Genomic DNA, 26,053 nt, shown 5'->3' on the forward strand with positions numbered 1-26,053 from the left:
ACGAAAGGGGCAGGGTACGGAACATTCCCAGAACCTTTGTCCCCCGCACGGCTGTAGTCTTCGTAATTTGCTGGCTGCTGGGGAAAACCACAGGCCTCAAGATTGACACACTCGTGGTGCTTCACGGATAATCTGAGAAGAACAGAACAACAGACGTCTGTTGTCTCGAAGCTCTGACCGTGGGGGGGGCGAGAAAATCATCTCTGGCCGCTCAGCAGCCTATACTTAGAAGCACGCTGAACAGAGATGCGGTGAGACGATCTGCTGCTTCCATTGCCTGGACTGGTAATGTCTAAATCAAGAACGTGACGGTGCTGGTGGTGGTAGTGTTGATAACACTTCAGACGAATGTTTCTCGCTTCCCCCGACTTCCTTTGTCTTGTCTGGCTTTGCCCTGTGCGACAGAGGCCATGCCAACGTTTCCGCCTAGTCGCTCGTGCCTCCTTGCGGCCCCCATCCACTGCCCCAGTCCTCTCTCTGTCTCTTCCCCCTCACATGACCTGATGGTGCCCTGGCGTTGGTTGCCCCTCCTCATTTTCCCCTCCCTCTAAACTTCCCCGCACTCCACAGGAACTATATTTTCAGTCAATCTCCATAATAGTAGACAGCAACATAGTGAAGCTGGTGTCGACTCGGTGGAACCCGGGTGACTTACCGGGGCGTTGCGGAGCCTGAGTGGGCCTCCTCTTCAAGTTGGAACAGTGGGTTGGTCCGAGATGTTCTCTGAGCATTCTTGGCGAAGACGACGCGAGCCTCATAACTTGCGGAGTAGAAACCGAGCCCCGTACGGCCACAACGTCGCTCGCTTGGGTAACCAGGGTCTGTCCGAGTGCAAGTGTCAGCGAAAAGGGGGCGGCTCAACAAGCCAAGCCGGAGCTTCTCCTCACGACGTCGCGGAGCAATGCTCAATTTGGAGGCCCGATGGATCGCGGCCTTCGTCGCGCTCCCTCAACGCGCGAAGCGCCTCAGGCGTATAGACCCAAGTATGCGGCATGCTTTGTGATGTTGACGCCACTGCTCAGTCATTGCGCGATATATCGAGATTGGGCCTCCACGTTGCTTTCCCTTGAACTAGCCAAGAGTATACTTTCATAGTATTTTCGAGTTGAGGCCATTGGGTGACGCGCTGAGGGGGGTTTCCCAGCTCCTTTGGGCCGAGTCTGAAGTATCACCAACGTACACCCCACCCAGCGTCCCGTAATACCTTCGTGCTGAGATTTGGCTGCACATCTCAACCGATTTATATTCGTGAACGACGTGGGGTCATGACTTGGCTTTACTCCCCTGTAAGCAAATACTTGCGCTCACCGAGTGCCCCCCCCCCTGAATGTTTCGGTCGTGCCCGGAGATGCCAGGGGCTAACCTATTGCCAGGTAGATTCTCGAGTTGAGGCTCAAGGCAAAAGCCGGAATACTTGACGACATCTCGTCGATTCTAGCAAGAAGGGCTCTTCTGCCCATTTCAACACAAGTATGGTGCTGAATCATGATGCTCGGATTTCGCCCCCCTGTAGAGGTTCGCCGGCCACGCCTGCGCCCGTCGTAACTGGCGAGCTCGGTCTTAGACCTGTGTCGGCCTCTCCGCAAGCTCGCATCGCCCGGCAAGGGCGGCAAGAGACAACGCCATGAGACTGCAGGCTTTGAGGCTGCTATGCCTCGCGTCTTGGCCAGGCGAAGCTTGACGAAGCGAAGAAAAAAGGGGGTGTGATGGTCGTCGCGCCTTTCTCGATGAGTGCATACCTGCTTCGAAGCATCAAGATCGGTGGCGCGATAGTCAAACCCAAAGGGCAACCGACCTGGCCCTGAGATCAAGCTTGATGCCAGTGCTGGAAGTCTTGTTGGCAGCATGCCCCCCCGGACTTCAGCTCGATGGCCCGGTCGTCGCCACGTTGGCAGGATGTGTGGAAGGCTTCATTAGCCCATGCGATGGTTCGCCAGGGGGGAACAAGGATAAACGAGGAGGAGCAAGTTCAGGCATGAGAAGCCAACTTCTTTGGGCCCATGTGCCTGTTCGTCCATTCTGTTGTCCTCTGTCGGGGTCTCCTGGAGCCCCCGGAGTAGTGCTATGCGTCTGGGTTTGCCCCATTCTCCTCCCCCTTTTCACGTCGAAGACCATCTCCTTGCCCATCGCTTCACCCTCGCCATATCTACCAAGACGAAAGCCAGCACCGTAACAGGCAGGGCAACACAGAAGTATACCCAGTACGTCCCCCTCAAGGAGGAGACATCCTCTGACATGCTAAAGAAGCCTGTGACAAACGACAGTGGTGCGAAAACGACGGCTAGATAGGTCAGCCGGCCTAGGTCCTGGTTCAGGCTATACCCCCTCCGACTCTCCTCGATCGATATGATTGCTGTTGCAACTGCCACGATCCGTTCTATACGTTGAAGCAAAGTATCGATGCCCTCTTCAACGACACGATAATCCTCCTTCAGGGATAATGTGTACTCTGACAAGGGACCATTGCTGCTGTTGAATACCTTGGCTGTCGCCTCCTTGATCAGCGTCTTGTACAATGGTACACTGCGCCGCCAAGGATGCAGTTTGGCCAAACTGGAGTTGATGCCACTGGGATCGCGACGAAAGTCAGGATTCTCCAGCTCCCATTCGACTTGTCCGAGGCGAGTGGTGATGTAGCGGATGACTGTCAGCCACTCGGCGCAGACGATCTGTGATAAACCTCTCAGCATGATGCGAGGGTCAGCACCCATCTGTGCCACCTCAGCCCCCTCCATCCTGGTAACCCAGTACACCACTGCCTCGAAAAGAGATGTTCTCGGTGGTGCTTTGAAAGGGCCGCGAGCTGATATGGACGGCGTAGGCTCAAAGTTGCGATATCCAGCCCACAGTGGTGACCCTTCCTTGACAGACGGGTCGACGAGCAGCACTCCTGAATGATCGTCAGCTGCCAAAATACCCTCTATACTGGATCACACATCCCCCATTACTCACCGATGGCCCCTCGATCTCCCTCGGCTGGCTTCCACCAGAACGAAGCCTTGCTTCTCACCAACGCCACAAGTGCGCCCTGTTGATCAAGGAGTGTTTTGTGATTCTTGTCATTGTCTGCCCTCCGCAACACGTTGAATCGCCCTGCCTCCTTGGTAGCCTCGGCGAACGAAGCTTGACTGTCGAAATGCCTCGGCTGGAGATATCCTACGTGGAAGAACCGCCGCCTCCGCGAGGCGACCTGCAGATCGGGCAGCTCGACCCATGGGTCACGGGTGTTGTACCACCAGTAGTCGCTGATCTGTTCTCGGAAGAAGAGCGGATCAATATCTAACGCAGCGCCAAGCGTCTCGACAACGTCGCGCGACAGGTCCTCGACCACGTACAAGCGGTGGACGTCGGGCTGCACCGGCGCATTTTGCAGCGAGTTGGACAGCGCGTCGGGGCTTGTGGCGGTGTGAATGGCGGGGGCAGCGCCGGGCGCAAAGTCAACGACGGCGACGTTGGTACGGCTGGCCCTCTCCTTGCGGATCACGGCCTGCTTTGCTTTGATGTGGCTCCATTTGACTGGCGAAGTCGTCACCTCCATCCAGTGGGCAAGATACCGCAGGTGAGGCCAGGCGTGCGACACGGCCTTGATGTGATCCAAGTAGGGACGCTTGATGCTGATGAAGTGTCAGTTGCCAAACCATGAATCGCGGAGCGTCTGGTCAGTGACAAGAAAAATTGTGTGATCTTCTCAATCCCATTGTTTTCCTGCCGGATTAATCACTTACTTGTCACATAGTTCCCACTCCTGAACGCATTCTGCTGGCGTGGTATCGTAGACATCGCCGATATAATAGGGGTCGCCCGCCTCAATTGAATGCGGAAGTACGAGGTTGCCGTCGAGCGTGTCACGGATTTTCTCCCGATACTTCTCATGATCCGCGAGCGGCAACATGTGCCGTGGGGAGGACATCACGTTGGCGGGGAAGTGCTGATGGTTTCGCCAAGTGGATCAGTCTCAACTGTAAAATTGAAAAGCTGGCGGTCGTCGTTGTCTTCTCCGAGATACGAGGACGCTCATCGGCCTGGTTGCACAGCGATCTCATGTGTATGGGGCAAGCTATCTTGGCCAGCGAGTTCAGGTGCACAAGGCTGAATTCCACTCGGCAATGAGGAGGCCGCCCGCCTGCAGATGGGACCCCCACAAGCGATGACCTGTCGGCTAGAACGGAACAGCCATTGACTGACTGGAGCATCTGCCTAATAATCGCGACTCTAGGCTTATGCACGAAGGCTGTGTCTTCGACCAATTGGCAGGCGCTAAACTGGAACCTTTTCGCAGGAGTGAGGCTGAGTCGTGCAACAATGAAATACATAATCGTGTTCATCCGATGATAGAAATGACGGGAGGATCAGAATAATCTATAGAGTCGACAACTACTACACATCTTCGTTTGTCAAACAAATAACTTTTGTCAAACAAATACCTTTTGTCAAACAAATACCTTTCCTGAGAACTCAACATGACGGTCTCAAATGCTAGTCTCGAAGAGCAGAATTGTGTGGATCCAGCCGAAGCCCAGAAACCGCAAGAAGTCGGAAATGATTCGCGGAACGAGACCGGTCCACGAGCGGCGAACCTCAATAGTTGGAATAAGAACTCCAACTTTTGGGACACGACCCTCGGCGAAGGCAACGATATGTTCACGCAGCTCATCCTGCCAACCATAGAGGAGCTCGCAGAGGTGCAACCCCATCATCGAGTGCTGGATCTGGGCACAGGCAACGGCATCGTCGCCCGAAGACTTGCTCGAAGAGGCGTTGCCGTACTAGCAACCGATTACAGCCCCCAGCAGATCGAAAACGCCCGAAAGCGTAGTCAAGATTTGGGTCTGGCGATAAGCTATGAACTCCTGGATCTCCTGAGTCAAGATGCGCTTGATGCATTTGCAGCCGAGCATGCCGAGTACGTGCCTGTAGGGTTATGTATCTTCTGCTTTCTAGGCTAATGTGTGGCAGGGAGTTTGACGTAATTACGGGAAGCATGTTGCTGAAAGAGCTCTCGGATCTGACAGAGCTTTCGAAATTCCTGCCAAAAGTGCTGAAACCTACTGGAAGGTATGCCTATATCACACAAGTGCGTTTGCTGTTGAATATAGGCTCACATCCGCAGAATAATCATGGCGAACTTGCATCCATGTTTTCATAAGCCCGGAGCGCATCGCATCGTTGAGGTCATCGAAAATCAAGACACTGGTGTCCAGGAATTTCACACGTCGATCAAAATCTCTAAGTACCTAAATATTGGCCCTGTTCAGAGTCAAGCACTCCGAGGGCAGCCCGAACCACTTGTGAGTCGACACAGAAGGGGAAACTTCAGTTAGCAACTGTAGTTGGTTTTAGAGGTTCGCACTGACGCTCGGCAAGATTTGGTTTCACCGACCCATTCACCAACTACTCGAACCTTTCTTCGATGCCGGTCTTCTCATGAACAAAGTGAGAGAACCATCTTTTGACGATGGTGGCGATCCCGGACAAGCACAGTCTTATCACAATTTCCCTCAAATACCCATGCAGTTCATCTTCCGGCTTGTCAGAACCTCATGAGATGACAGCAAAAGGGAATGTTTTTGTTTGCAACAGAGAAGAAGTGGAGTTCATGCTTGAAGAGAAGATTTGCATCCGCGAGTTGCGAATTGCAAGCTTTAATAGATACTTCAAAGGTATGGCCTGTCGATAACGGCGGTGCATAGATCCAGCTTGGAGACTGGAGGTGGATATACCTAGCATATCAACATCTTTAGAAAGCTTACTGACTGATATGCCGCTGCTCTACTATTCTCATGAACATGAAAATAAGTTATGCGCGAACGCCAGCTTTATGACTGCTTCAAACCTGGAGCGATAGACAGGAGACCCGACACACGGCTGCCATGTGCTCAGAATACAGTTCACCCATGCAGTGCGATTAAGAGTTTTTTCATCAGTAAGGGACCGGTCAAGGGCACATTCAATGAACAGAACACTTTCTCCAAACAGGGCCTCGAGACAGGCCAAGACACCACAGATGAGATGCCTCATCTGGTGAGTTTTGTGACACTCTATATACTGATACCCTGCTGTAAGAACTAACAGCGATGTGCTCCTTGACGTTCGTTATCACGGAACACAAATGACTGAGCTGCTTTAGATTGATACCTGCAACCTATCTCCGACGAACGCCTCGGGACGAGTACTAACGCCTGTTACAAGAATACGCATACCGCCATGACTCAAGTGATGTAGAGCTGGGGCGAGACATGATCAAGACATGTCTCCTCAACCGCCGTTAATGCATTCCTCGGCAGCTAGTCGGATTCTGAGTGGCCGATTTGCCATCATCCAAAGATATTCTCATCTGACGAGTTTTATTTCCACACTTGAACTTCGTTCTGTTCCGGCTTCTTTCTGTTCGTAATCTGGCATCTATGAAATACATTGAATGTCAATGCCTGTTCTGCTTGTATATAGCTTGAAACTTTGTCATAGGTGTATCTGATTTAACGCTAACTTTTGCCATCCGAATTACCGCATTCTTCGGCACATTTGTCCACGTGGGCAGTGAAACAGATACAGGGACCGTGCTATGGCAAAACCCGTGCCAAAGGAATTCAAAAAATGAAAGAGCCTGCGAAAATGGCAAGATCAGACAGAACAGCATGGCTCTGGTCCATTCATGTCTGCTCTTGTCTTATCACGCAACTGAACTCACGGAGGAGACGATTGAGAGTTACTTATGAGTGCGAAGACAAGAACCTCAAGAATGCTATCTTTCCTACTCCGAGACACTAGTTCCCGCTGATCAACTGATATAAATATCATGGGGTTGTGCCTCCCCGGAGGAACTCCCTTCACTCCACAGAACTCCATTGATCTCTCTCTTTTGCCTACTACACTCCATCAACCTCCTCCATTATCTATTCACTATCCAAGATGAGATTCTCTATTGCGACGATTGCCCTGTTTGCTGGAGCTGTCATGGCACACCCAGCCAACCTCGAAACATCCCTCGAAACGCGTGAGATGCGCACCGCCTGCTCTGGCCTCCTTCACGGCACTCCTCTCTGCTGCTCCACCAGTATTCTTGGACTGGCCGTTCTAGACTGCTCTACGCGTACGTTGTTCGATGGTCTATCTGCGGCGCTTCGATTCGCTTCAAGAAATACCCCAATTGCAACTCGTGAGCGCAACTAATTCGTTCTTCCAACAACAGCAAAGAGTGCCAGGAACGGCGAGGATATGAGGCGGAACTGCAACGGAAAGCAGCCCCAATGCTGCACCCTGGGAATCAGCGAAATTGCCCTTCTTTGCCAGAGGCCCATCGGAGCTTAATACAACGCCATGCCGCGCGGCAGTAATGGTGGAAGCTACGGCTCGCAGTATACTCTGTCTTTTCTTCTCTCAACCGAGTCCCTCGACTCGAAATACACGAAAATCTTTAGCTCGCTCTATAGGAGAAATGTCGGGAATTTTGTCCTTGGTCTCGCACGGCATGTCACAGATTGCACGCTTTGCGGGCGTCTTAAAAATAGAAAATTGTCTTCTATTGATATGGTCCCTCCCTACGTTTAAGATTGCGTGGGGTTCCATTTTGCCGTTCAGACCTGGGCGACGATCTGTAGAACTATAATCTGACAGAAAGGCACGAGTCTGTCATTCTAGGTCAAGTCAAGCCGGATTCCGTATAGGCGTTCATCGTCTTCCGCAAGCCAAATTATTTCTGGCAAAAAAACATCGCCAGTAAGATCACGACTAGCAGAAAAACTCAGAGTACTTTGGCGTCGAAATTGTTGAATGTTTGAAGTGGGCTCCACAAAGCTGAAGTGCGACGAGGACCAGATTGGAAGGAAGAACGAGTCTATCAGGGACGGGTCTCTGAACAACAGAATCGTCATCAGATGTATAAGCACAGGTGATCTAATTCTTTGCCCAACAAGACTGCCTGGTTTTCTCCGATTCCTCTATCTTTAGTCGGTCTCCTGATCAGTCAGGGCCCTCTTCTTGGGACACACAATCTCGTTGATCCTGAGAGCGGCCGTATCATGGGCATCGAGGTCGATCTTGAACGAGTCCTCAAAGGCCCCGAGGTCACTTCCGGTCCACATGTTGTGGACAACGTACCGCTTGCCAGCCTCGAGGCCCGGGACGTCGGCGAAAACAACAACCTTCTCGTCTTCCACATCCAGCGTGTTGAGAATGAAGACGTGCGTTCCCTTTGACGACTCGCCAGCCCAGTACTCTGCCGGGTTCGTCTGGTTCCATGACCCAAACTCGCGGCCAAGGCCCCAGTCGTACGGCTTGGCAGAGGCACCCACAATGGGGTCCTGGTTAAAGTCGACGAGCTCCTTGTTCGCCAGGATCGCGAGGACCTCGGGCTTGATCCCCTCGAGACGCGTGCCGATGATCAGAGGGCTCTTGAGCGCCGCCCACAGAGTAAAGTGGCTGCGGCTCTCAGCAAGAGTCAGCTCGCCGTTGCCGACCTCGAGCATGTCCCAGTCGTTGTGGCCCCAGAAGTCGGTCGTGTTCCAGAAAAAGGAGGCATGGTTGAGGATCGGCGCGATGCCCCAGCTCCATCTGTGCGCATTGTCAGGTCGTCCGCTAGTACCCCATTGTCCATGAAACGACAGGACTTACTCGTGCTTCCCGTGCCACACGGGGTAGATGTCTCCCCACATGCGCCAGCTGTGTCCCGTGTCGTTGCCCCACTGCTCGACGTGGGCGTGGCCCCATGCGCAGAGGGAGTACTGGATCGTGCGGTCCTGCTTCAGCAGCTCGTCGCGCATGCGGCGGAAGCGTTCCGCCGAGTTGGACGTGGCCCAGTCGTAGCCGGGGGGCGCGGGCTTGTCCGTCTTGGAGTTGACGGGCGAGCCGTCGTCCTGCTTCTCGTTGGGAGGGCCGCCGAACCAGTTCTCGGGAACGTACTTCCAGTCGTCCCACCACTCCTCGGGCACGGCACAGTTGTCGTATTTGAGGTCTGTCATGTCAGCCTGGAAGAGGCGATGAGGAGAGGGAGTTTGAGGCCAGACTCACAGTCGATGCCCCACTTGGCAAAGGTGGCAGCGTCAATGTCTTCGTAGCCCAGGGACGCCGCGAAGCCACCGCAGGTGGAAAGACCGGCGTTGGAGTAGATGCCAACCTTGAGGCCGAGTTTATGGATCTCATCCGCGACGTGCTTGATGCCGTTGGGGAACTTGACGTAATCGGGAATGATCTCCTTTGTTGTGTTGTCTCTCCGTAGCACCTTGTCGCTCCAGCAATCGTCAATGTTGACGTACTCGTATCCAAGATCCTTGAGTCCGTAGTCCACGAGGTGATGGCCGACCTTGAGGAAGACGCTCTCATCAATGTTGCATCCGTACTCGTTCCATGAGTTCCATCCCAGGGCAGGCAGACGTCCCACACCGCCGGGGCTCGTCAGCTGTGCGGCGCCCGTGGTAGCCAGGGCGAGGCCCGCAGGCAGAATGTTGCGAATGACACCCATGTCGGAGGGTTCTGTGAGTGGTTGCTGGAGGTGGTATCAGACTCGCCTAGGTCTTTCACATCATCGAGGCAGCGGAACGCACCTGGGCGTCCTGAGCATATGTAGCCGGCACCTCCGCGAGGAGTGGCAAGGCCAGCAGGGGCCATGATGCTCTGCAAGATGGCCAACAAGGAAACATCGTGGTCTGGAAGATCTGCTACTGGGTCGGCAATGCGGTCGGGTTGAGGATCCGGTCCGTTGGCGGGGGTTCGCGAGGGGAAGTGCGGGGAGGCCGTCAACGGCGGAGGATCGACGTCCGTCGCCGGAGGAGGTTGGAACCCGTACGTTGAACCTTGCCTCGCAATGCAGGAGCAGCGACTGAAGACGGGGCCCTGTCTGCGTTTGTGTTCGTGCAGACTTGTCGTCGAGAACTGGTCCCAGAGAGAGAGGCCTGGCCTGGCATGGCAGGGCATGGTGCCACCGTGACGATTTATTAAGGCACGACCTGCATGTAACCCCGGGCTCAAAGAACCGGGTAAACAGTGCTGCAGGCTCACGGGCCGGGTATGCTTAGCGGCGGGTTTCCGGGAGGGGGATTGGCGTGGCCCCAGGGGAAATGCAGCTCACGGCGTGTCTCTGGGAGGGGCTTGTCTTGTCGATGTGGCTTTTGGGGTGCTCATGAAGGAAGCAAGCCAGGGAATGGGAAATAAAGATGACGATGAGGCAGGGGTCTTCCCATCAATATCCCGATGGTTTTCCGCAAGTTGCTTGTCTCTGACAGAGTACAAGGATCAGCAATGTGGCAACAGACGCAACACGAGCACTCACGGGTTCACACGATCAACAGACTTCAAAGTCATAGAAATTTTCCTTACTTTCATCACTTGCACTTCAGCTTCACAAGATGTTCTTTGATCAAGCAAAGAAGAGGGCTATCGGACGTGCGGTACTGTTAGAGATGCGAGGAGAAAACAAAAAAAGAACTTCCGATCGGGGAATTGAACCCCGGTCCCCGGCGTGACAAGCCGATATCCTAACCACTAGACTAATCGGAACTGGATGAAAGTTGTAACTTTTGCATGTGTTGATATAGTACACTCATTGCCCAGCCTTCACTCCTGTGCAAGTGCAACTGCTCCTCCATTACAATCAGCTTCACCTGTAGAACGCCTGCAATTCCTCTCAACAACATCCATGGAGCTAGAAAGTAGGTCACGACATTTCTGACATCAGTGTCCCAAATGGATCATCACCCGCCAGGTTGCCCTTTCATGCGCCCGATAATCCCTTCAATTGACTTGAGTTTTTGACTTGCAGGACCTGATCGAAGGCTCACTAGCAATATGTCAGTGGGGAAGGCTGTCTGTCAAAATGCATTCACTTGATGATCAGGCTGTCACTTTTCAATAGTGGCCACCAATACGGCCATGCAGATGACCAAATTGGTTAGCAGTTCGGATCCCCGGCAGCTCGTGCAGCATAGAGTGGTGTGGCTAAGTTCAGCTCTCACGATAACGATGGCAGCCTCACGCGACTGATCACGCCCAACAGTCACGACAAGAAGGGCATTCTCGAGAGTGGTTCGACGTCACATTGCCTATCGCTCACGACTGAACTTCAGCAGCGACCCAAGAGGAGCGAGGTCCATCATGGAGCCATACCAGTATTCTCCCATTACAATTGCCGGCACGTTTCGGCTCGTTCGTCTTTTGCTTGTTGACACGGCGACTTCACCGCCAACTATTGATGTTTCCATCGTCGAGACATCCCTTCCTAATCCAGTGCCGTATGACGCTCTCTCTTACCACTGGGGTGTCGGAGCCGATGAAAAGCCAGACCGTCCGATAAACGTCTCGACGCCAACAGGCTCCCGCCGTCTTTTCATCTACGCGCCACTGGAGACGGCCATTCTCGAACTCGCAGCCGCAGGTTTCACCCAACGCGCCATCTTCATTGACCAGATATGCATCGATCAGCGCAGCCCTGCCGACAAGGCGGGTCAGGTGCCGCTCATGGGCGAGATCTACACACGCAGCGCGCGCGTCGTCGTGCGCCTCGGCCCCTCAACGCCCGCCTCAGACGACTACTTCCGCTTCGTCCGTCGAATCAACGCAGCCTCTCCGCTAGGTCGCATCGTCCAGATCGCGGGAAAAGAGTTTCTCGCGATCTACGACGCCGTCGCCGATCCCACCATGCCTTGCGAGCCCGCCGTGGCTGCCGATCGCGACGCGCTGCTCGCCCTCATCCAGGCGAATCCCGAGTTCCCGCTGGCGAGCGCGATCGACGTCCAGAGTCGTTCGTGGTTCAGCCGCCTCTGGGTCATCCAGGAGTTCTGCCTCGTGCGCGACGCCGTTCTCCTCTGCGGCGGAGAAGTCGTCTGCGTCACGTGTCTGCGCGCGGCCATGCTCTTCTTCGTCGTGCACAACGTGTGGTGGTTGAGGAACATCAAGGGCGACGTCCCCGTGTCCACGATCAAGCAGCGGGAACGCGTCTTCCAGCTGAACGCCGCCGTCATACGTCTGTTCCAGGAGCGGAGGGCCATACACACCGGGGATGGCAAGCGCGATCTGTATGACGTTGTCCTCAAGTACAACATCGACAAGGAGGGCAACAAGATTGGGGCGACCATGCCGGAGGACAGAATCTTCGGGCTCATGGGACTGGCGAGAGACGACGCGTACTGGCGGCAAGTGCGGGTGCGCTATCATGACGCCGTCGGGGTGTACACCGACGTTGCGGGGCTCATGGCGGCGAGGAACACCGATCTGCTGCTGTATTCGCAGTTTCCCAAAGAAATAGCCGGCCTGCCATCGTGGGCGCCGGACTGGTCGGCCAAGCTGCGCGTGCCGCACGGCTACATGGAGCTCGGCCAGCCGGTGTTCAGTGCCGGGGGCCCCGGCGGATCCACGCCGCGTGTTGACCCCACATCGGGCTGCCTCGTGGTGGAGGGTGTCATCGTGGATCACATCAGCCGGGTGGGCGCTCGACAATTGCAGCTGGATTCGTCAGACAAGACATCGGAGGGTGTCGACTATATCATGACAAAGGCCTTCCTCGACGAGACCCAAGAATTTGTCGAGACAGCCGCTCAGCTCGCCACGTCATCCATCCATGGCCTCCACGCCGACCAACTTGCCCAGGTGGCCATACGGCTCTCTGACTTTGGCCTCACAGAGAAGGTGCTGCTGGAAGACATGGCGCCCGACGCCGTGGCGACGACACTCGTCCGAGTGCGAGAGCAAGTACACCAGACCGGCCAGATGCTGATCAAAGCGAACAACGCGATGCAGACCTACACTCTCGGCAACCTCCTTCAGAGTCTGAGCCAGGCACCATGGTACTGGGCTCCTCCGAACGAGTTCGAGATGGTCCGGTCCTACGCCGCCACCCCCCGTCAAGCTGTCTTGACGTTGCTACGCGGTGCCCGCCTCGCGGCCATGGATGTGCTCGTGGCCCTCGGCGCTTCGACAGCCATGTTCGCCGTGACACGATGGCTCGCCTTTCGCAAACGATGCAGGGGGTTCAATTTCGAGGGCGTGACGTCTTCGCAGAGGGCAGGTCTGCAGCGTTTCGGTCTGGACGAGACGTTGCTGCGGAGCACTGCGATGCGAGACTATCGCGACCACCTAGCGAGAAACATTGGCAACCGGGTGTACATGACGAAGCAGGGGTTTGTGGGACTGTGTCCTTCGCAGGCCGTGGTAGGGGATGCAGTAGCCGTCGTGCTGGGCGGCACGGTGCCGCACATTCTCCGTGCAAAAGCAGGGGCAGCGGCTGGCAGATGGGAGTACGTTGGTGAGGCCTATTGTGAGGGCGTCATGCAGGGGGAGGCCGTGAGACAGCCGGATCGACGCGTTGGCGAAATCCTCTTGGAATGAGCGACGTGAACATGATGGTTGCTCATGCCATGTTGTTCGGGAATTATGGAGGGAGAGGCGGTGGATTGCCATTCATGAACCCACTTGTGAGGCATCGGTCATGAGATCTTCATGGACCCAGCTTGGAAGATGGATCTTTCCTCAGCAGGGAACCTTACGCTATCTTGGGTACAATAGTCTTGAGATCTCCAACGAAGAGCTAGCGGGCATGGGGACCAGATAAAGCAAGACTATATCTGGATCTGGATCATCAATAGAACTGGTTGCGTACGAGTTGGTTCTTCAGAGCTCGAGGTCCTATCCGCGGGACGTCAAGATCAGATATTCCACCCATAGCAGCTAGATGACTAGGCAAGTACCTTCGCTAAAGGAACATGTCAGGGGCTTCAGAGACAGAATGTTGCCGGGATGAACGCTGCTTAGGCTTGAAGATGGTCTTGTTCACCTGACTGGGCGTGGCGTGTGTCGAATGCAAGGAGAGAGAAAAAGGTTGCAGCTATGCCATTCAGACTACAGTCTTAAAACGGGAGCGTCCAACGCTGCAAGATAGCGAACTGATTGTTCACGAGTCCAGGGTCTGCCACACAATGTCAGCACTGCACACCCCCAAATGGATCAATAGACGCGCACAGGAGGTTGCTCCGGAGCATTTGCCCCAGACGACCCACTCAGGTCGCACACCGAGCCACACGCGCTGCATGCGGCTTTGCGAAATGCCATGTCGAATCCCTGAGGCGCTGTGGGATAAGTGGGGGGATTGCGGCAGTGATCCAACCAGACGAACCAGCAGCGTCTCACGAGGTGTGGCTGCTGATCGCATCGTGCATCGGGGGGATGCGAGGCGTGTAGAGTTATGCGAGGCGTGTAGAGTTATGCGAGGCGTGTAGAGTTATGGCGGTATGTGTTGTTCTTGATTGTACGCGATCGCTCGAGAATACCGCATGACGGAAGAGAGAGGAAGCCGACTCTGCCCCTGCGCAGTACGTACCAAGCGTACGGCGCCTACCTCCCTGGTGTAGGTACCTATGGTCAGGACCTGGTAAGGTAGATAGGAAGGCAGGTAGTAGGTAAGGCAGGCAGGTGGGCAGGCAGGTGGGTAGGCACCCGAAGCCCCCAAGACCGATCACTATCGAGATCTGTTAGCGTCCCACTACAGCGCTGTTCGCCGGACGCCAAGTGGGCCCCACGTCCCCCGGCGGCCCTGGGCATTACCCGCACATGTCCTCAAGTGCGCCAACGCCATCTGGCTCTGGCCTCTCCCAGTCCTCTGACGACACCCATCAATCCCATGGCCAAAGACCGAAAAGCCATCCGGCTCCATGAGGGCATCCCATGCCTATCAAAGTCGCCGCCGGTTCGGTTCGAGATCCATCGAACGAGCTCTGTCCCCTTCGCCTACCGATGAAAGGGCTGCCTCTACCGGCCCATCCCTGTTGCCGCCATCCAACTGTCGCAACCACGTTACATGACATCTCACAGCACGCCCGCCTGTCCTCCCCCCCTCTCCCCCAGTTCCATGACATCAACGATTCTCGCATACGGCCACGCGCCTGGCCGAGGGGAACCGTCTGTCGGCGCCGAACGTGAGGATGCCCCAACATTGCGCCTCCCCGCGAGATAAAGGCTACATCATCCCTCCAACCTGCATCTCCTCTCGACGACCTGTCCTGTCTCCGTCGACAAAACGTGACAACGGTCCGCCCCAGACACCGAAGCCATCCATAGCCCTTTCCCTTGCCCGAAAGGACAGTCAAGGTTGCCGATCCCTCTTTCGTGGCACTGCTGCTGTCGAACCGATTCCAGCACTATGCACCCGTCCAACGCGGCGCCCAAGGGGACCAAGCTCTCCTCGGGCCACAACACGCCACCCAACGAAATCGAGGGCGACGCCCACGGCGTCGACCTTCAGGGTCTTGAGGGTCTGACTCTCTACGAGAAGAAATGCGTTCTCATCAACCGCGAGATCGAATACCAGGGCATGGGCAGGTACCAATGGTACATCTGGTGTCTCTGCGGCTTCGGCTACCTGCTCGATCTGCTCTGGGCCCAGGCATTCGGTCTCGCCCTCAGTCCTCTGCAGCAGGAGCTTGGCTTCAGCAACGCCGAGTCCGGCAACATTGGCACCAGCTTCAACGCCGGCATGACGGCCGGGGCCTTCGTCTGGGGCTTCCTCGCTGACATCGTGGGTCGCCGCTGGGCTTTCAACTTGACCTGTCTGATTGCCTCCGTCTTTGGCCTGTGTCTCGGTGCTTCCCAGAATTACAATACCTTCCTGGTCTTGACGGCATTCGTTGGCTTTGGAGTCGGCGGAAACATTCCCATCGACACGACCATCACGCTCGAGTTCATCCCCAAGGCGAGTTCACCCCCCCCCCCCCCCTGGCGCCTGATATCGACTGGCAAGTATGTCAAAACTGACATTTTCCCAGAACAAACGCTTTCTGCTGGCTTGCTTGTCCGTCTTCCAACCCATTGGCGTCGTCATCTGCTCCGCCATTGCCTTTGGTTTCATCCCTGTCTACTCGTGCTCCCCCAATTTCTCCGAACAGGACCCCCTTCCGTCTTGTCGCAATGTCGCCGACGGCGAAGAATGCTGTTCCCGCGGTGCCAACATGGGCTGGCGCTACCTCCTGTTCACCATTGGCGCCATCACCCTCTCCGTCTTCATCCTGCGCTTCTTCGTCTTTACCTTTCGCGAGACGCCCAAGTACCTGATCTACCGCGGTCAGGACGCCAAGGCCATCGAGACGCTGCATCACATGGGCCAGGTCAACAAGCGTCCGTGCAAGCTGACGCTCGCCATCTTCGAGTCACTCACCACCGATGACTCGTCCGTCGGGTCCGGGTCCGGGTCCGGGTCCGGGTCCGGATCTGCTTCCAAAGCCATGCTCGGCGGTGGCGACCGCCAGCTGAAGCTCTCCTGGTACGAAAAGCTGCGGCTGGACATGTCCCGCTACAAGATGCTCTTCGACGGCTGGCAGATGACGCGCCTGACCATCCTCGTCTGGCTGACCTACATCATGGACTACTGGGCCTTCACCGTCGCCGGCTTCTACCTGCCGCGCATCCTCGCCCTCAAGAACGGCGCCATCGACGTCAGCCTCACCCAGACCTACGCTGCCTACATCTACACCTACGTCCCCGGCATCTTTGGCGTGCTGCTCGGCGCCTTGATGTACCACATTCCCAGTTTCGGCCGCAAGTGGACCCTCGTGCTCTCGGCGGCCCTCATGAGCACGTCCATCTTTCTGCTGTCCGTCGTCGACACGCGCGCCAAGAACGAGGGCCTCTTCACGATGGAGTACTTTTTCCAGAGCATGTTCAACGCCGTGCTCTACGGGTGGACGCCCGAGGCGTTCCCGGCGCCCGTGCGCGGCACGGCCTGTGGTTTGGCCGGCTTCTGGGGCCGCCTGTTTGGCATCGTCAGTCCCCTGATTGCGCAGCACCTGTACGGTCGTTCCGAGGGCGAGGGCGATATCAATGCCGTCCTGTATCTGGCCGGCGGTGTCATGCTGGGGTGTGTGGTCACGACGGCGCTGTTGCCGACGAACAAGATGGAGACGACGGATGCCAGGATTCAGGACTAGAGGGGGCTCGGCTTGCCATGCGAGCATCGATCAGCAAGATTTCACGAGGATTTGGATCGTCATTGATCATAATAAATACATTCAACTCGTGCCGAAGTTCACTGCCACTACTGTTCGAAGGTGTGGAAGGTACGAATCTTTCCCTGACAACCATTCTCCAAGCCGTACCCAGACGTAATTTCCTTTGCCACATTAAAGAAAGAGGCAACGAAGATGAACTGTGAGTGGAATCCGAGTCGGAAGACCCTCCGAGATCGTCATTTCTTAAGTTCACCCGACTTTCCGCTGAAGGATCATCAAATTTGTCCCGCTAAGCCAGGAAGAGAAGGTGAACTAACTGTTGCTGACGGCGCAGAATTTTGACCTGGGACTTTGGCAAGGAGACGTCTAGACGTCTCTCATTTCATCTCAGGACACTGGAGAAGAAGCCAAAGCTACGACTCCCAAGCCCCCCCACGCAAACACTACTGTCGAACGCCGGCCTCTGCGGCGCTTCCTTCGCAGGGATGCTCAAACCTAAACCCTCCCGCGGCAGCACGGCGAGCATCCGAAAACAAGGGTCCCCTCACCGCTCCCCAGCGTTATCATTTCCACATCTCACCGAAAAGAAAATGGACAAGCCGAGCGGCCCGAAGCGCGGCTCCTGCGCGGGATCTGACCTTCTCGGCCGCCCTTCGGAGCGCGGCCCGGCCAACCACCCGCACCACCCTTGCGGAGCCGGGGATGCGGCGCCTCGGTGAAGGATCTCGTCGTCTTGGCAGGCGTGATGCGGCCGCCTCCATCCTTCAAAGAGGATGCGATCCCCCGCCTGCGCATGCTGCAGGGCTCAGGTCTTTGTGCAACATGCCGCTGAGAACAGGACGTCGCTGCTGGGGCACGTGCGACACAACTCCCCCGTGGTCTCGACGCTGCGAGGTCGGGTCCGACTGCGTCGCCTGAGGAGTTTTGATCTGCAGGCATCCATGATGCCGTGGGGGTGGAGATCAAGGGGCTTCAGTATGGCCTGGACCGAGACCAAAGTCGGCAGCTTGATGGTGTCAGATCTGGTGATTTCACGAACTTTGCGAAAAGCCCTCGACGTCTGACGCTGTCTTGCTTTCATCGCCGGCCCGGCTGCCGCTCGCCTGCACGTTTCAAGCGCTCGTGGGAGCGAGCAAAGGACTTGATGATGTATCCATGTCTAGTTTCTCACTTGTATAAATGGCCGTTCGTTCACGTACCAGATGAGAAGAACCCATCAAAGGCCTCACAACAGTCACGATGCGTCTTCTGTCGATTCTTCAACTCCTGCCCCTGGCAGGCGGCGCTGCAGCGGGCTCGGCCTTTGCTAGAAACGATGAGCCGTCTCTCGGCGCAGCTGAGCCCACAAAGCAGTACATCATTGAAGTCGAAAAGGTTCGTCTCTCCTTCGTGGCACCCCGATCATTGCGACCAAACTAATGAAGTAGGACACGGACGTTGACGCTTTGTCCGAGAGTCTCAACGCGGAGGATCATGTCAAAGTCCTCAAGACCTACAACTCGGAAGTCTTCCGTGGCTTGACCATTGAGACGGACGTGTACAACCTCGACAGCATTGGACAGCTGGGAGACGTGGCCCAGGCGTGGCCGGCGAGCGTGATTGAACTCCCGGACTTGGGGCCTGGTGTGCAGCCGCCCAGCAACGCGAGGCTTGCCGCGGCGGCCAACTATTCCATCCATTCGTGGACTGGGGTGGACAAAATTCATGCTACTGGCAACTTTGGTCAGGGCGTCAAGGTAGCTGTTGTTGATACGGGCGTTGATTACAGACACGAGGCGGTTAGTACCACAAGATAAAGTCAACCTTGAACATTCGCTGATTTGACTTTAGCTTGGTGGAGGATTCGGCCCAGGTTTCAAGGTGTCAGGGGGTTACGATGTGGTTGGCGATGGTCAGTAATATGATGAACATGGGGAGACAGCATGCTCACATACACTCAAGCTTGGCCGATCGAGGATGGCGTGCCTGACAGCGATCCACTAGATGGTCGAGGCCATGGCACGCATGTCGCTGGCATCATTGCAGCTCAGACAGACTCGTAAGTTTCCCAGCAATTGATGGTTCCTCAGCACCGTCCTTTTGTGTCATGTCTGACCCTATACCCAGGTTCCAAGGCGTCGCGCCTGGCGTTGATCTGCTCGCATACAAAGTTTTCTCCTCGATGGGGGTATGTCCAAATTCATTCATACGCAGTAACGCTCAATGTCACTGATCCTTCCAACCCGCAGAGTGGCACATATGACACCTACATTATCGATGCATTCATCAAAGCTTTTGATGACGGCGTAAGTCACGACAGGCAAGGAAGATCTGAACGCCTCCGAACTGACCGCTTGACAGGCTGATGTCATCACCTGTAGTATTGGTGTTTCCGGAGGCTGGTCGAACGGCCCCTGGGCCACCATCGCGTCGCGAATCGCCCAACAAGGCGTCATCATTACGATCGCAGCTGCCAACGATGGTGCACAAGGCGCATTCTACGCCAGCAGCGGGTCTTCTGGAAAGGAAGTTTTGGCTGTGGCATCTGCAGAAGCCGGGACCTACGCAGCGACGCCATTCCAACTTACACAGACGATCAATGGGGAAACAACCTCTGTTCAGTCTGCGTATCGGTACAACAGCATCAACGCCTGGGACATCGAGGCCACTCCTATTCATCCTCTTTACCTCAACACCTCCAGCGGTCAAGCGTGCTCACCAGCTTTGATTCCCGCCGACACGCCCGACCTGTCCAACGTCATCACCTTGGTCCGCCGCGGCGGCTGCGACTATCTAGACCAAGAATTCAACCTCAGGGCTTTCAATGTCAGCCGAATCATGTTCTACAACGACAACAGCCGTCCTGACCACCCATCGACCTGGCTTAGTGGGCCCAAGGCACTTGTTGATGCCAACGTTGGTGAGGGTATCGTCGAGATCATCAAGGCTGGCGGTCAAGTTTCGGCGGACTTTTCCAAATTCAAGGATGCCGATTGGTACGTTGGTATGCACAATGGTGTGGGTAACAAGCCCAGTGAGTTCACCTCATGGGGCGGCCTGAATGATATGGACCTCAAGCCGGAAGTCTCGGCCCCGGGTGGCAACATCCTGAGCACCTGGCTCGACGGCACTTGGCGGGTTGCCAGTGGTACTTCTATGGCCTGTCCTTATTTGGCGGGTATTGCGGCCCTCTTCATAAGGGAGTTTGGCGGCCGCGAAGTTCATGGCCCCAGCTTGAGCCAGATTTTCTACAATCGAGTCGTTGCCAGCGGTAACTCGATGCCTTGGTCTACCGTTGATGCCGTGGCGTTTCAGGACACGGGATTCTGGGCTCCAACGATTCAGGCCGGCAGCGGCTTGGTCGACGCTTGGAAAGTTCTCAACTACACCAGCACCCTCAGCACAACGAAGTGGGTACTCAATGACACGGCACACTTTGATGGGCAACACAGTACTGTCATCGCCAACAATGCCAACGTTGACGTCGAGTACGAATTCCTGCTCCAGCCTGCCGCTGGTGTTGAGGTCGCAACCACTTCCGGTGCTCTGGCCAAGCTCAAAGACTATAAACCTCTGAGAATGATACCCAACATCACACTGCCTTCAGGCAGCTTCAAATTAAAGCCAGGCGAGAAGCGGAAGGCCGAGTAAGTTCTTGCTTTTTTTGGTCGATTCTGATCGAAAAAGATCAATGCTGACAGCTGAAAGGTTCTCTTTTGATTATCCCCGAGGTCTGAACGAAGCGAAACAGCCTCTATACAGCGGCAAAGTCCTCATCACTTCTTCTCTGGGGGAAACTCTCTCTGTCTCTTACTTTGGCGCAGCGTATAATTTGAAGGACCAGTACAAGGACATGTTCATAGACAACACGCCGTATATCATGTCTCCTTCGCGAAACTTTCCCGAGAAGAGAAAGTAGGTATCGTCTTTTCCCGTCGCGAGTTATGGGCCGCTGACCTTGAGGACAAGTTTCACATTCGACCTCAGCTCGGGCAAACCTACTAGCCAAGATTATCCGAAGGTCTTCACGTCTTTTAGTTTTGGCTGTGACGAACTCCGTTGGGATGTAAGAAAATGATACGACCCTCGAGTGTCTGTTTGCTCGAGAAAGATCTAACAAGCTTGCAGATCTATGAGTCTGGGTGGGAGGAATCAAGATGGTCATACCCACCAGTTGTCGGGGAGAACGGCTACGTGGGTGCTGCTACGGCGTTCCGTGATTCTCTAAGATATACATTCTTCGACTCGAGCATCCATGACAAAGAAGACACCGTGGCTTTCCCAATCCGCGCTCTTAGTCGGAGCATTCAATCTGGCGGCACGTCCCTCGGGCTGGATCGTCACAGGTTCTTCTGGCTTGGAAAGCTTGCAAATGGAACTTATATCAAGCCAGGCATCTACAAGTAAGTTACATTCTGTCTCTTCATCGTGCATACCACCGTATCTGGAACTGACAATACTGAACTCGCAGGATGAGATTCGCCGCTCTTCGACCTCTGGGTCTGCGCCAGGACTCTAATGATTGGGACGTTTGGGAAACACCAGAGATCACAGTGCTCCCGCTTCCGGTGGATTGATTTTGCAACCAAAGCAGCTACTAGCAGGAGTTCAACTGAATTTCTGAAGCTCTACCAGACCAGTTTTCTCGATGGAGGAAATCTACTGGCATGCAAACCTCTCCTTCGCCATTGAACTCCGCAAAATACTTTGCTGGCGCTACATGACCGCCTGAAGTGCATTTACAACATCCTGTTTTCCATGAGAAGACGCAATCTGCAAGGCAGTTTTGCCGTCCTTATCCAGCTTGAACACGTCCGCGCCTGCTTCTACCAGCATTCTCGTCATTTCTAGATTTCCCCTGGCCGCTGCAATCATGAGCAATGTTCCTTCATCCGGATGTGACGAGTTGACATCCCCTCCGTGGGCGATGAGGGTCTTCATCAGATCATTGTTTTCGCAAATCGTGGTCCAATACAAAACCCCGCGCCCGCCATGTGTTGGGCGGTTGATGTCCGAACCGCCCTCGACCATGACCTTTGCTTGTGCGGTGAAATCTCTTGCGCATATACCTAACATAGGGACATGATCTGGCTTGAGGTTAGGTGCTGCACAGCATGAAAAGAACTAGGACTTACCCATGCCATCCCACATTGGGGCATCGGGATCGGCTCCAAGATCAATGAGAAACCTTGTCATTGCTGGGTCTCTTTTATATCGCGCCGCAAGAAATACTGCAGTGGCTCCATACAGATTGTCGGAGACATCCGTGTCTGGCCAAGTCTCGGGCAATCCGGCTTCATCGATCACGTGCCTTGTGATTCTTTGGTTCACATCAGCACCTCTTTCTACAAGGATGCGCATCGCAGGTCGGCTATCGCATCTGAAGGCGTGATAAAAGGGTGTGATTCCTTGCTCTGTCAGTCGGGCATTCTTTACCAAAGTGCGACCAACTACGCTTACCGCGATGATCAGGCTTGCTAATGCTGAACCCCTCGTCGAGAAGTATCTTCATCGAAGATTTGTCGACGTCGGAAATGGCCTGGTGTAGTAAGAAAGGGCCTTGACCAGTTTCAATGAGCCGCTTCGCCAGGGACTGTAGAAGCGGACGAACACCAGGGACCTCTTCAGAACGTCCTGTAAGCCGTAGCAGCGCGGTGGATGAGTCTCCGATGATGCATCCCTTCTCAGACAAGAGACGCGCCACGCTCAAAGCTTCTGAAGCTAAGGCCAGGCGGAAAGGACTTCGCAGCTCGTAGTCCTTAGCGTTGATATCGGCTCCGTGCTCAATCAGCAGGTTTGCAGTCTCTGCGTCGTCGGCGATAGCGCAATAATGCAGGACCGTATAACCCTGTACCGATCTTGTCGATAGGGATAATCCTTGATTGAGAAGTGTCTCGATAAGGTGCTGATTCCGAGCTCTGACTGCCTCGAGTATGGCGTTGGGATCACTAGCCCAAGGACTCAAGAGCGCTGCCGTATCTGCGGTATTGTGGCTCTCGCCCATCGTGGCATTGATACCGCGTGCCACGAGCCTGTCATCCGTTACTGGCTGGAGAAAGCGCCTCAGGGAGAACTCGGGGTCGGTGACCTCGGACAGTGACGCCCGACGGCCGCGCTCTGTTGAAGCGCTTGCGACATCGTCTTCGATCCGCCGTTTGACTCTTTTCCCAGCTTCGAAATTTCGGAACTCGCTCATGATCTTGACGTAGGCGTCCTTGATATCCGCCCTGATGTCGTCTTGACCTTTGCCTTCCAGCAGGCTAGTCGACGCATGTATAAGCTTCATGGCTCCACAGATGACCTGTAGTGTGTGGAGTAAGGATGGCTGGCTTACCCGTTCAGTGCCGACAATGTTAGATTCAAACTTGCCTTGCCCTCGTTTAGTCTTGCTCTCAGACCTCGTATCTCACTCTTCCGCATTGTCCAACCGAGTGCGAATCTCAGCGGACTTCTTTTGCCTCCTCCGCCCGTTGATGCCAGCGGCTTGAGCAAGACGTGCATTCCCTGCATGGCTTCCTGGCACATATCGAGGTAGTCTCCTAGCGCGACGGCAAGTGCTTTGTCTTCGCGGCAAATATCGTACTTGGTGCACGTCTCCTGCGCCGACGCCAGGACCGCTACGAGAGACTGCACATCGCGTCCGACAGCTGAAATATCCTCGGGCGCGTCCCGTATCTCCATGACCAGCGAGTGCAAGCCGCGCGCTGTAGATGCGGCAAATGCCAAGACACCAGTGACGCTCGCCGCGATGGAGAGGGGGTCCATGGCGATGTAGTCTCCGAAAGTGAAGCTGGTCCTCTGCGAAAAATGATGGGAGATGCCTAACACTCGGTCCATCGAGAGGGGGAAGCGTCTTTTTAAAATAAACCCATTCTATGAGTTGATGCGGCTCCTGTAGGGGCGATATTTTCGGAGGGAAGAAAGTTGAGGCAGCCAGCTGCAAACAGGGATCCGTTTAGCGAGGCGGTGCTGCATGAAGGATCTGGTGGCGCGTCACAGCCATCCTCGATTGAGAACTGATAATGCCAGGGCCACATGAGAAGCTTTTGTTGAAGATCTGCATTTTTACCCTGTCGACGCAACAGAGCACATGGCCAACTGGGTAAGGTGAGATAATAACCGGGTACTTTGAGGTAAGATACTATTTCTTGGTGGAGTCGAGTTTCGGCACCGAGTGGGGCCGGCTTGGTCACGGCAACAGTTGTTCGGGCCGGAACCGCAGCACGTCTTGAATGAACCTCGAGTGGAGTCGTCGTCTATTACCTGATCTTGCCTTGAATGCCTAGCTTGATACATATTTTGGTACCTTGGATATAGCACAAGTGTTGTCGGTGGAGAACCAGTCTTCTTCAAAACAACTTCCCTCCCATTCTCAAGGACAATCATCATGCCATGAATATCTAGGCCTCACAGATTTTGAGCGATTATGTGCCAGAGGATTGATATATTCGCAAGAACCCTAAAATGAAGATGGAATACAATCAGAGAGCCATTATGGTTTTCTGTGTATGGCCTCTATCAGAAAAGCTTCCTTTGCAAAGGATGCAACACCGGAAGCGCTTCGAGAACATGTGTAAACCCAGAATCGTAGTCCTAGCCAACATTGCATTTCTTACCACCAGGGCCTTTCAACTTGTTGTTCCAACGAACACTACCAGAACTGCAGAGAATCTATGAAAGCGAAAACACATCAGCAAATGGTCCCCAGAGAGAGGCCGGTACAGGGCTGAACCCTGTGCGGGAATACGCACGCGGCCGTGGCGCTGAAGATATCTTTTACGCTTGCAGATGTTGCCTTGTCAAGTACCAGGGCGAAAAAAAGGGTGAAGCCTCCGATGACGCCCAACCGCACAGGCAACGTTTTGATAAAATAAAGAGTGATGATTGCGACTATCGGGAACATGCAAGCCACGACAGTCTTAAAGGTTCGTGCGACAGCCATGATACGTTGATTCTGGTATACAATGGCGTTCCGCGCATGTTCAGCCTCGTCAGTAGCCTAGTAGGTAACGAAAATGTTAAATCATCATAAGTTGTCCCAGCGCACAGAATCAGTCCGAGGCGGGCACTTACATGGATGCGATGTCCGATGACTTTGTCGTAGTAGTAAAGAAAGCCAAGCGACCACCGGTTTGTAAAACCGTCAGGCGAGCTGGGTTCCATGTTCACGAGGTCAGCCAACTCTGTTGTTTTCCATGCATCGCTGTCAATCCCGAGAAGAAATATATCTCCACGTTTGTGATCGTCCATCCATTCCACGAGAGACTCTACTTGACGACGATGAGGCTGCCTAAATTCAACCATCTGTCTGTGGGCGACCAAAGCCTCTTCTGTTGATCCTTAGTATTTGTTGAGCGTGCCCGCGAGGCGGTAGCCATTGGACCTCCACGTCGAACACCACGCCCCCCGGGGGGAGGGGGGGGCTGCTAATGCTCGGGGTCCAGGGGTTGACTTACGATATTCCTTCAATTTGGCTCTCAGTTCCAGGAATATCTCCCACTGCCGAGGGTCATCTCTTATCGGATCATTCGAATCGATTGACGCTTGCAATGTGGCCGAATCATGCGCATACTCGCAGCGGTTGGTTCCCTTGGCCGCAGAGTTGTCGTTCTTCTGGCATTCCCACAGCTCATCCCTTAGCGCTACAATTTCTGCTTGGCGGTGTAGAAGAATCTCTGCCGACAACGCGATGAAGCGCATGAAGATGGCCAAGTCCGGTTGCTGGCCCATGGCAGCCGCAAGGCGGGAATAGCCCCTTGTCTCTCTCTCAGCCCTTCCATCTCTGTTTCCTCTCACCTTCTCATCCTCCTGTTTCATAGATTCCAAGTCGACGGGAGGGAGTGGAACTGTTGAATGGGGGGACATGACATTTCAAGCCATTGAAGGCTGGCCAAGGGAGGAACTGAATGGGTGTTGCTTTCGAAAAGTCGCGACGCGGCATATTGGGGAATTGCGGAGGCGGACGGGGATCTAGTACTGTTGCATAGAGCCGGGAGGCAGCGATTCCCCCGTCATCCTTGATCACATGAGGCATGGTACTGATTGGTGGCCAATGGCCAAGGTTGGGGTGTCGGCTCAGACATCCAAAACATGGTAGGGGTGTGGCATGTCGCACTGATTCAGCCTAACATATACACCCTCTTTCGGGCTCT

The 26,053-nt window shown here is 54.8% G+C and overlaps 10 protein-coding genes and 1 non-coding gene across 11 annotated transcripts; 5 read left to right on the forward strand and 6 right to left on the reverse strand.

Annotated features, from left to right (window-relative positions):
- Positions 1–491: 491 nt before the first annotated feature.
- On the reverse strand, positions 492–1,115 carry D7B24_003982 (uncharacterized protein; the record flags this gene model as incomplete). The annotated part of the gene is made up of 3 exons (XM_028638164.1): positions 492–573; positions 656–821; positions 1,088–1,115. The coding sequence occupies 3 exons, from the start codon at positions 1,113–1,115 to the stop codon at positions 492–494; spliced, it is 276 nt and encodes a 91-aa protein (XP_028497051.1).
- Positions 1,116–2,099: 984 nt separating this feature from the next.
- Positions 2,100–3,910, reverse strand: D7B24_003983 (uncharacterized protein; the record flags this gene model as incomplete). The annotated part of the gene is made up of 3 exons (XM_028638165.1): positions 2,100–2,890; positions 2,953–3,614; positions 3,726–3,910. The coding sequence occupies 3 exons, from the start codon at positions 3,908–3,910 to the stop codon at positions 2,100–2,102; spliced, it is 1,638 nt and encodes a 545-aa protein (XP_028497052.1).
- A 550-nt stretch (positions 3,911–4,460) lies between these two features.
- Positions 4,461–5,428, forward strand: D7B24_003984 (uncharacterized protein; the record flags this gene model as incomplete). Its single annotated transcript, XM_028638166.1, has 4 exons — positions 4,461–4,903; positions 4,957–5,055; positions 5,256–5,288; positions 5,365–5,428. The coding sequence occupies 4 exons, from the start codon at positions 4,461–4,463 to the stop codon at positions 5,426–5,428; spliced, it is 639 nt and encodes a 212-aa protein (XP_028497053.1).
- Positions 5,429–6,909: 1,481 nt separating this feature from the next.
- On the forward strand, positions 6,910–7,308 carry HYD5_1 (Fungal hydrophobin; the record flags this gene model as incomplete). The annotated part of the gene is made up of 2 exons (XM_028638167.1): positions 6,910–7,090; positions 7,190–7,308. 2 exons carry the CDS (start codon positions 6,910–6,912, stop codon positions 7,306–7,308), a joined length of 300 nt encoding a protein of 99 aa, XP_028497054.1.
- Positions 7,309–7,943: 635 nt separating this feature from the next.
- Positions 7,944–9,909, reverse strand: D7B24_003986 (uncharacterized protein; the record flags this gene model as incomplete). The annotated part of the gene is made up of 4 exons (XM_028638168.1): positions 7,944–8,550; positions 8,611–8,950; positions 9,007–9,468; positions 9,540–9,909. The coding sequence occupies 4 exons, from the start codon at positions 9,907–9,909 to the stop codon at positions 7,944–7,946; spliced, it is 1,779 nt and encodes a 592-aa protein (XP_028497055.1).
- Positions 9,910–10,419: 510 nt separating this feature from the next.
- Positions 10,420–10,491, reverse strand: D7B24_003987. Its single transcript has one exon. It is a non-coding gene; the product is annotated as a tRNA-Asp (tRNA).
- Positions 10,492–11,085: 594 nt separating this feature from the next.
- Positions 11,086–13,314, forward strand: D7B24_003988 (uncharacterized protein; the record flags this gene model as incomplete). Its single annotated transcript, XM_028638169.1, has 1 exon — positions 11,086–13,314. The coding sequence occupies one exon, from the start codon at positions 11,086–11,088 to the stop codon at positions 13,312–13,314; it is 2,229 nt and encodes a 742-aa protein (XP_028497056.1).
- A 1,807-nt stretch (positions 13,315–15,121) lies between these two features.
- On the forward strand, positions 15,122–16,901 carry D7B24_003989 (uncharacterized protein; the record flags this gene model as incomplete). The annotated part of the gene is made up of 2 exons (XM_028638170.1): positions 15,122–15,616; positions 15,744–16,901. 2 exons carry the CDS (start codon positions 15,122–15,124, stop codon positions 16,899–16,901), a joined length of 1,653 nt encoding a protein of 550 aa, XP_028497057.1.
- A 1,260-nt stretch (positions 16,902–18,161) lies between these two features.
- D7B24_003990 (uncharacterized protein) lies at positions 18,162–21,478 on the forward strand (the record flags this gene model as incomplete). Its single annotated transcript, XM_028638171.1, has 11 exons — positions 18,162–18,296; positions 18,350–18,700; positions 18,753–18,813; positions 18,906–18,960; positions 19,029–19,089; positions 19,151–19,207; positions 19,263–20,548; positions 20,610–20,816; positions 20,871–20,967; positions 21,030–21,304; positions 21,373–21,478. The coding sequence occupies 11 exons, from the start codon at positions 18,162–18,164 to the stop codon at positions 21,476–21,478; spliced, it is 2,691 nt and encodes an 896-aa protein (XP_028497058.1).
- A 139-nt stretch (positions 21,479–21,617) lies between these two features.
- On the reverse strand, positions 21,618–23,738 carry D7B24_003991 (uncharacterized protein; the record flags this gene model as incomplete). Its single annotated transcript, XM_028638172.1, has 4 exons — positions 21,618–21,970; positions 22,037–22,309; positions 22,362–23,161; positions 23,236–23,738. The coding sequence occupies 4 exons, from the start codon at positions 23,736–23,738 to the stop codon at positions 21,618–21,620; spliced, it is 1,929 nt and encodes a 642-aa protein (XP_028497059.1).
- Positions 23,739–24,529: 791 nt separating this feature from the next.
- Positions 24,530–25,631, reverse strand: D7B24_003992 (uncharacterized protein; the record flags this gene model as incomplete). Its single annotated transcript, XM_028638173.1, has 4 exons — positions 24,530–24,572; positions 24,653–24,900; positions 24,975–25,231; positions 25,358–25,631. The coding sequence occupies 4 exons, from the start codon at positions 25,629–25,631 to the stop codon at positions 24,530–24,532; spliced, it is 822 nt and encodes a 273-aa protein (XP_028497060.1).
- Positions 25,632–26,053: the final 422 nt, after the last annotated feature.

Source organism: Verticillium nonalfalfae, assembly GCF_003724135.2.
Source record: "Verticillium nonalfalfae strain VnAa140/NRRL 66861 chromosome Unknown scaffold_22, whole genome shotgun sequence".
NCBI classification, from domain to species: domain Eukaryota; kingdom Fungi; phylum Ascomycota; class Sordariomycetes; order Glomerellales; family Plectosphaerellaceae; genus Verticillium; species Verticillium nonalfalfae.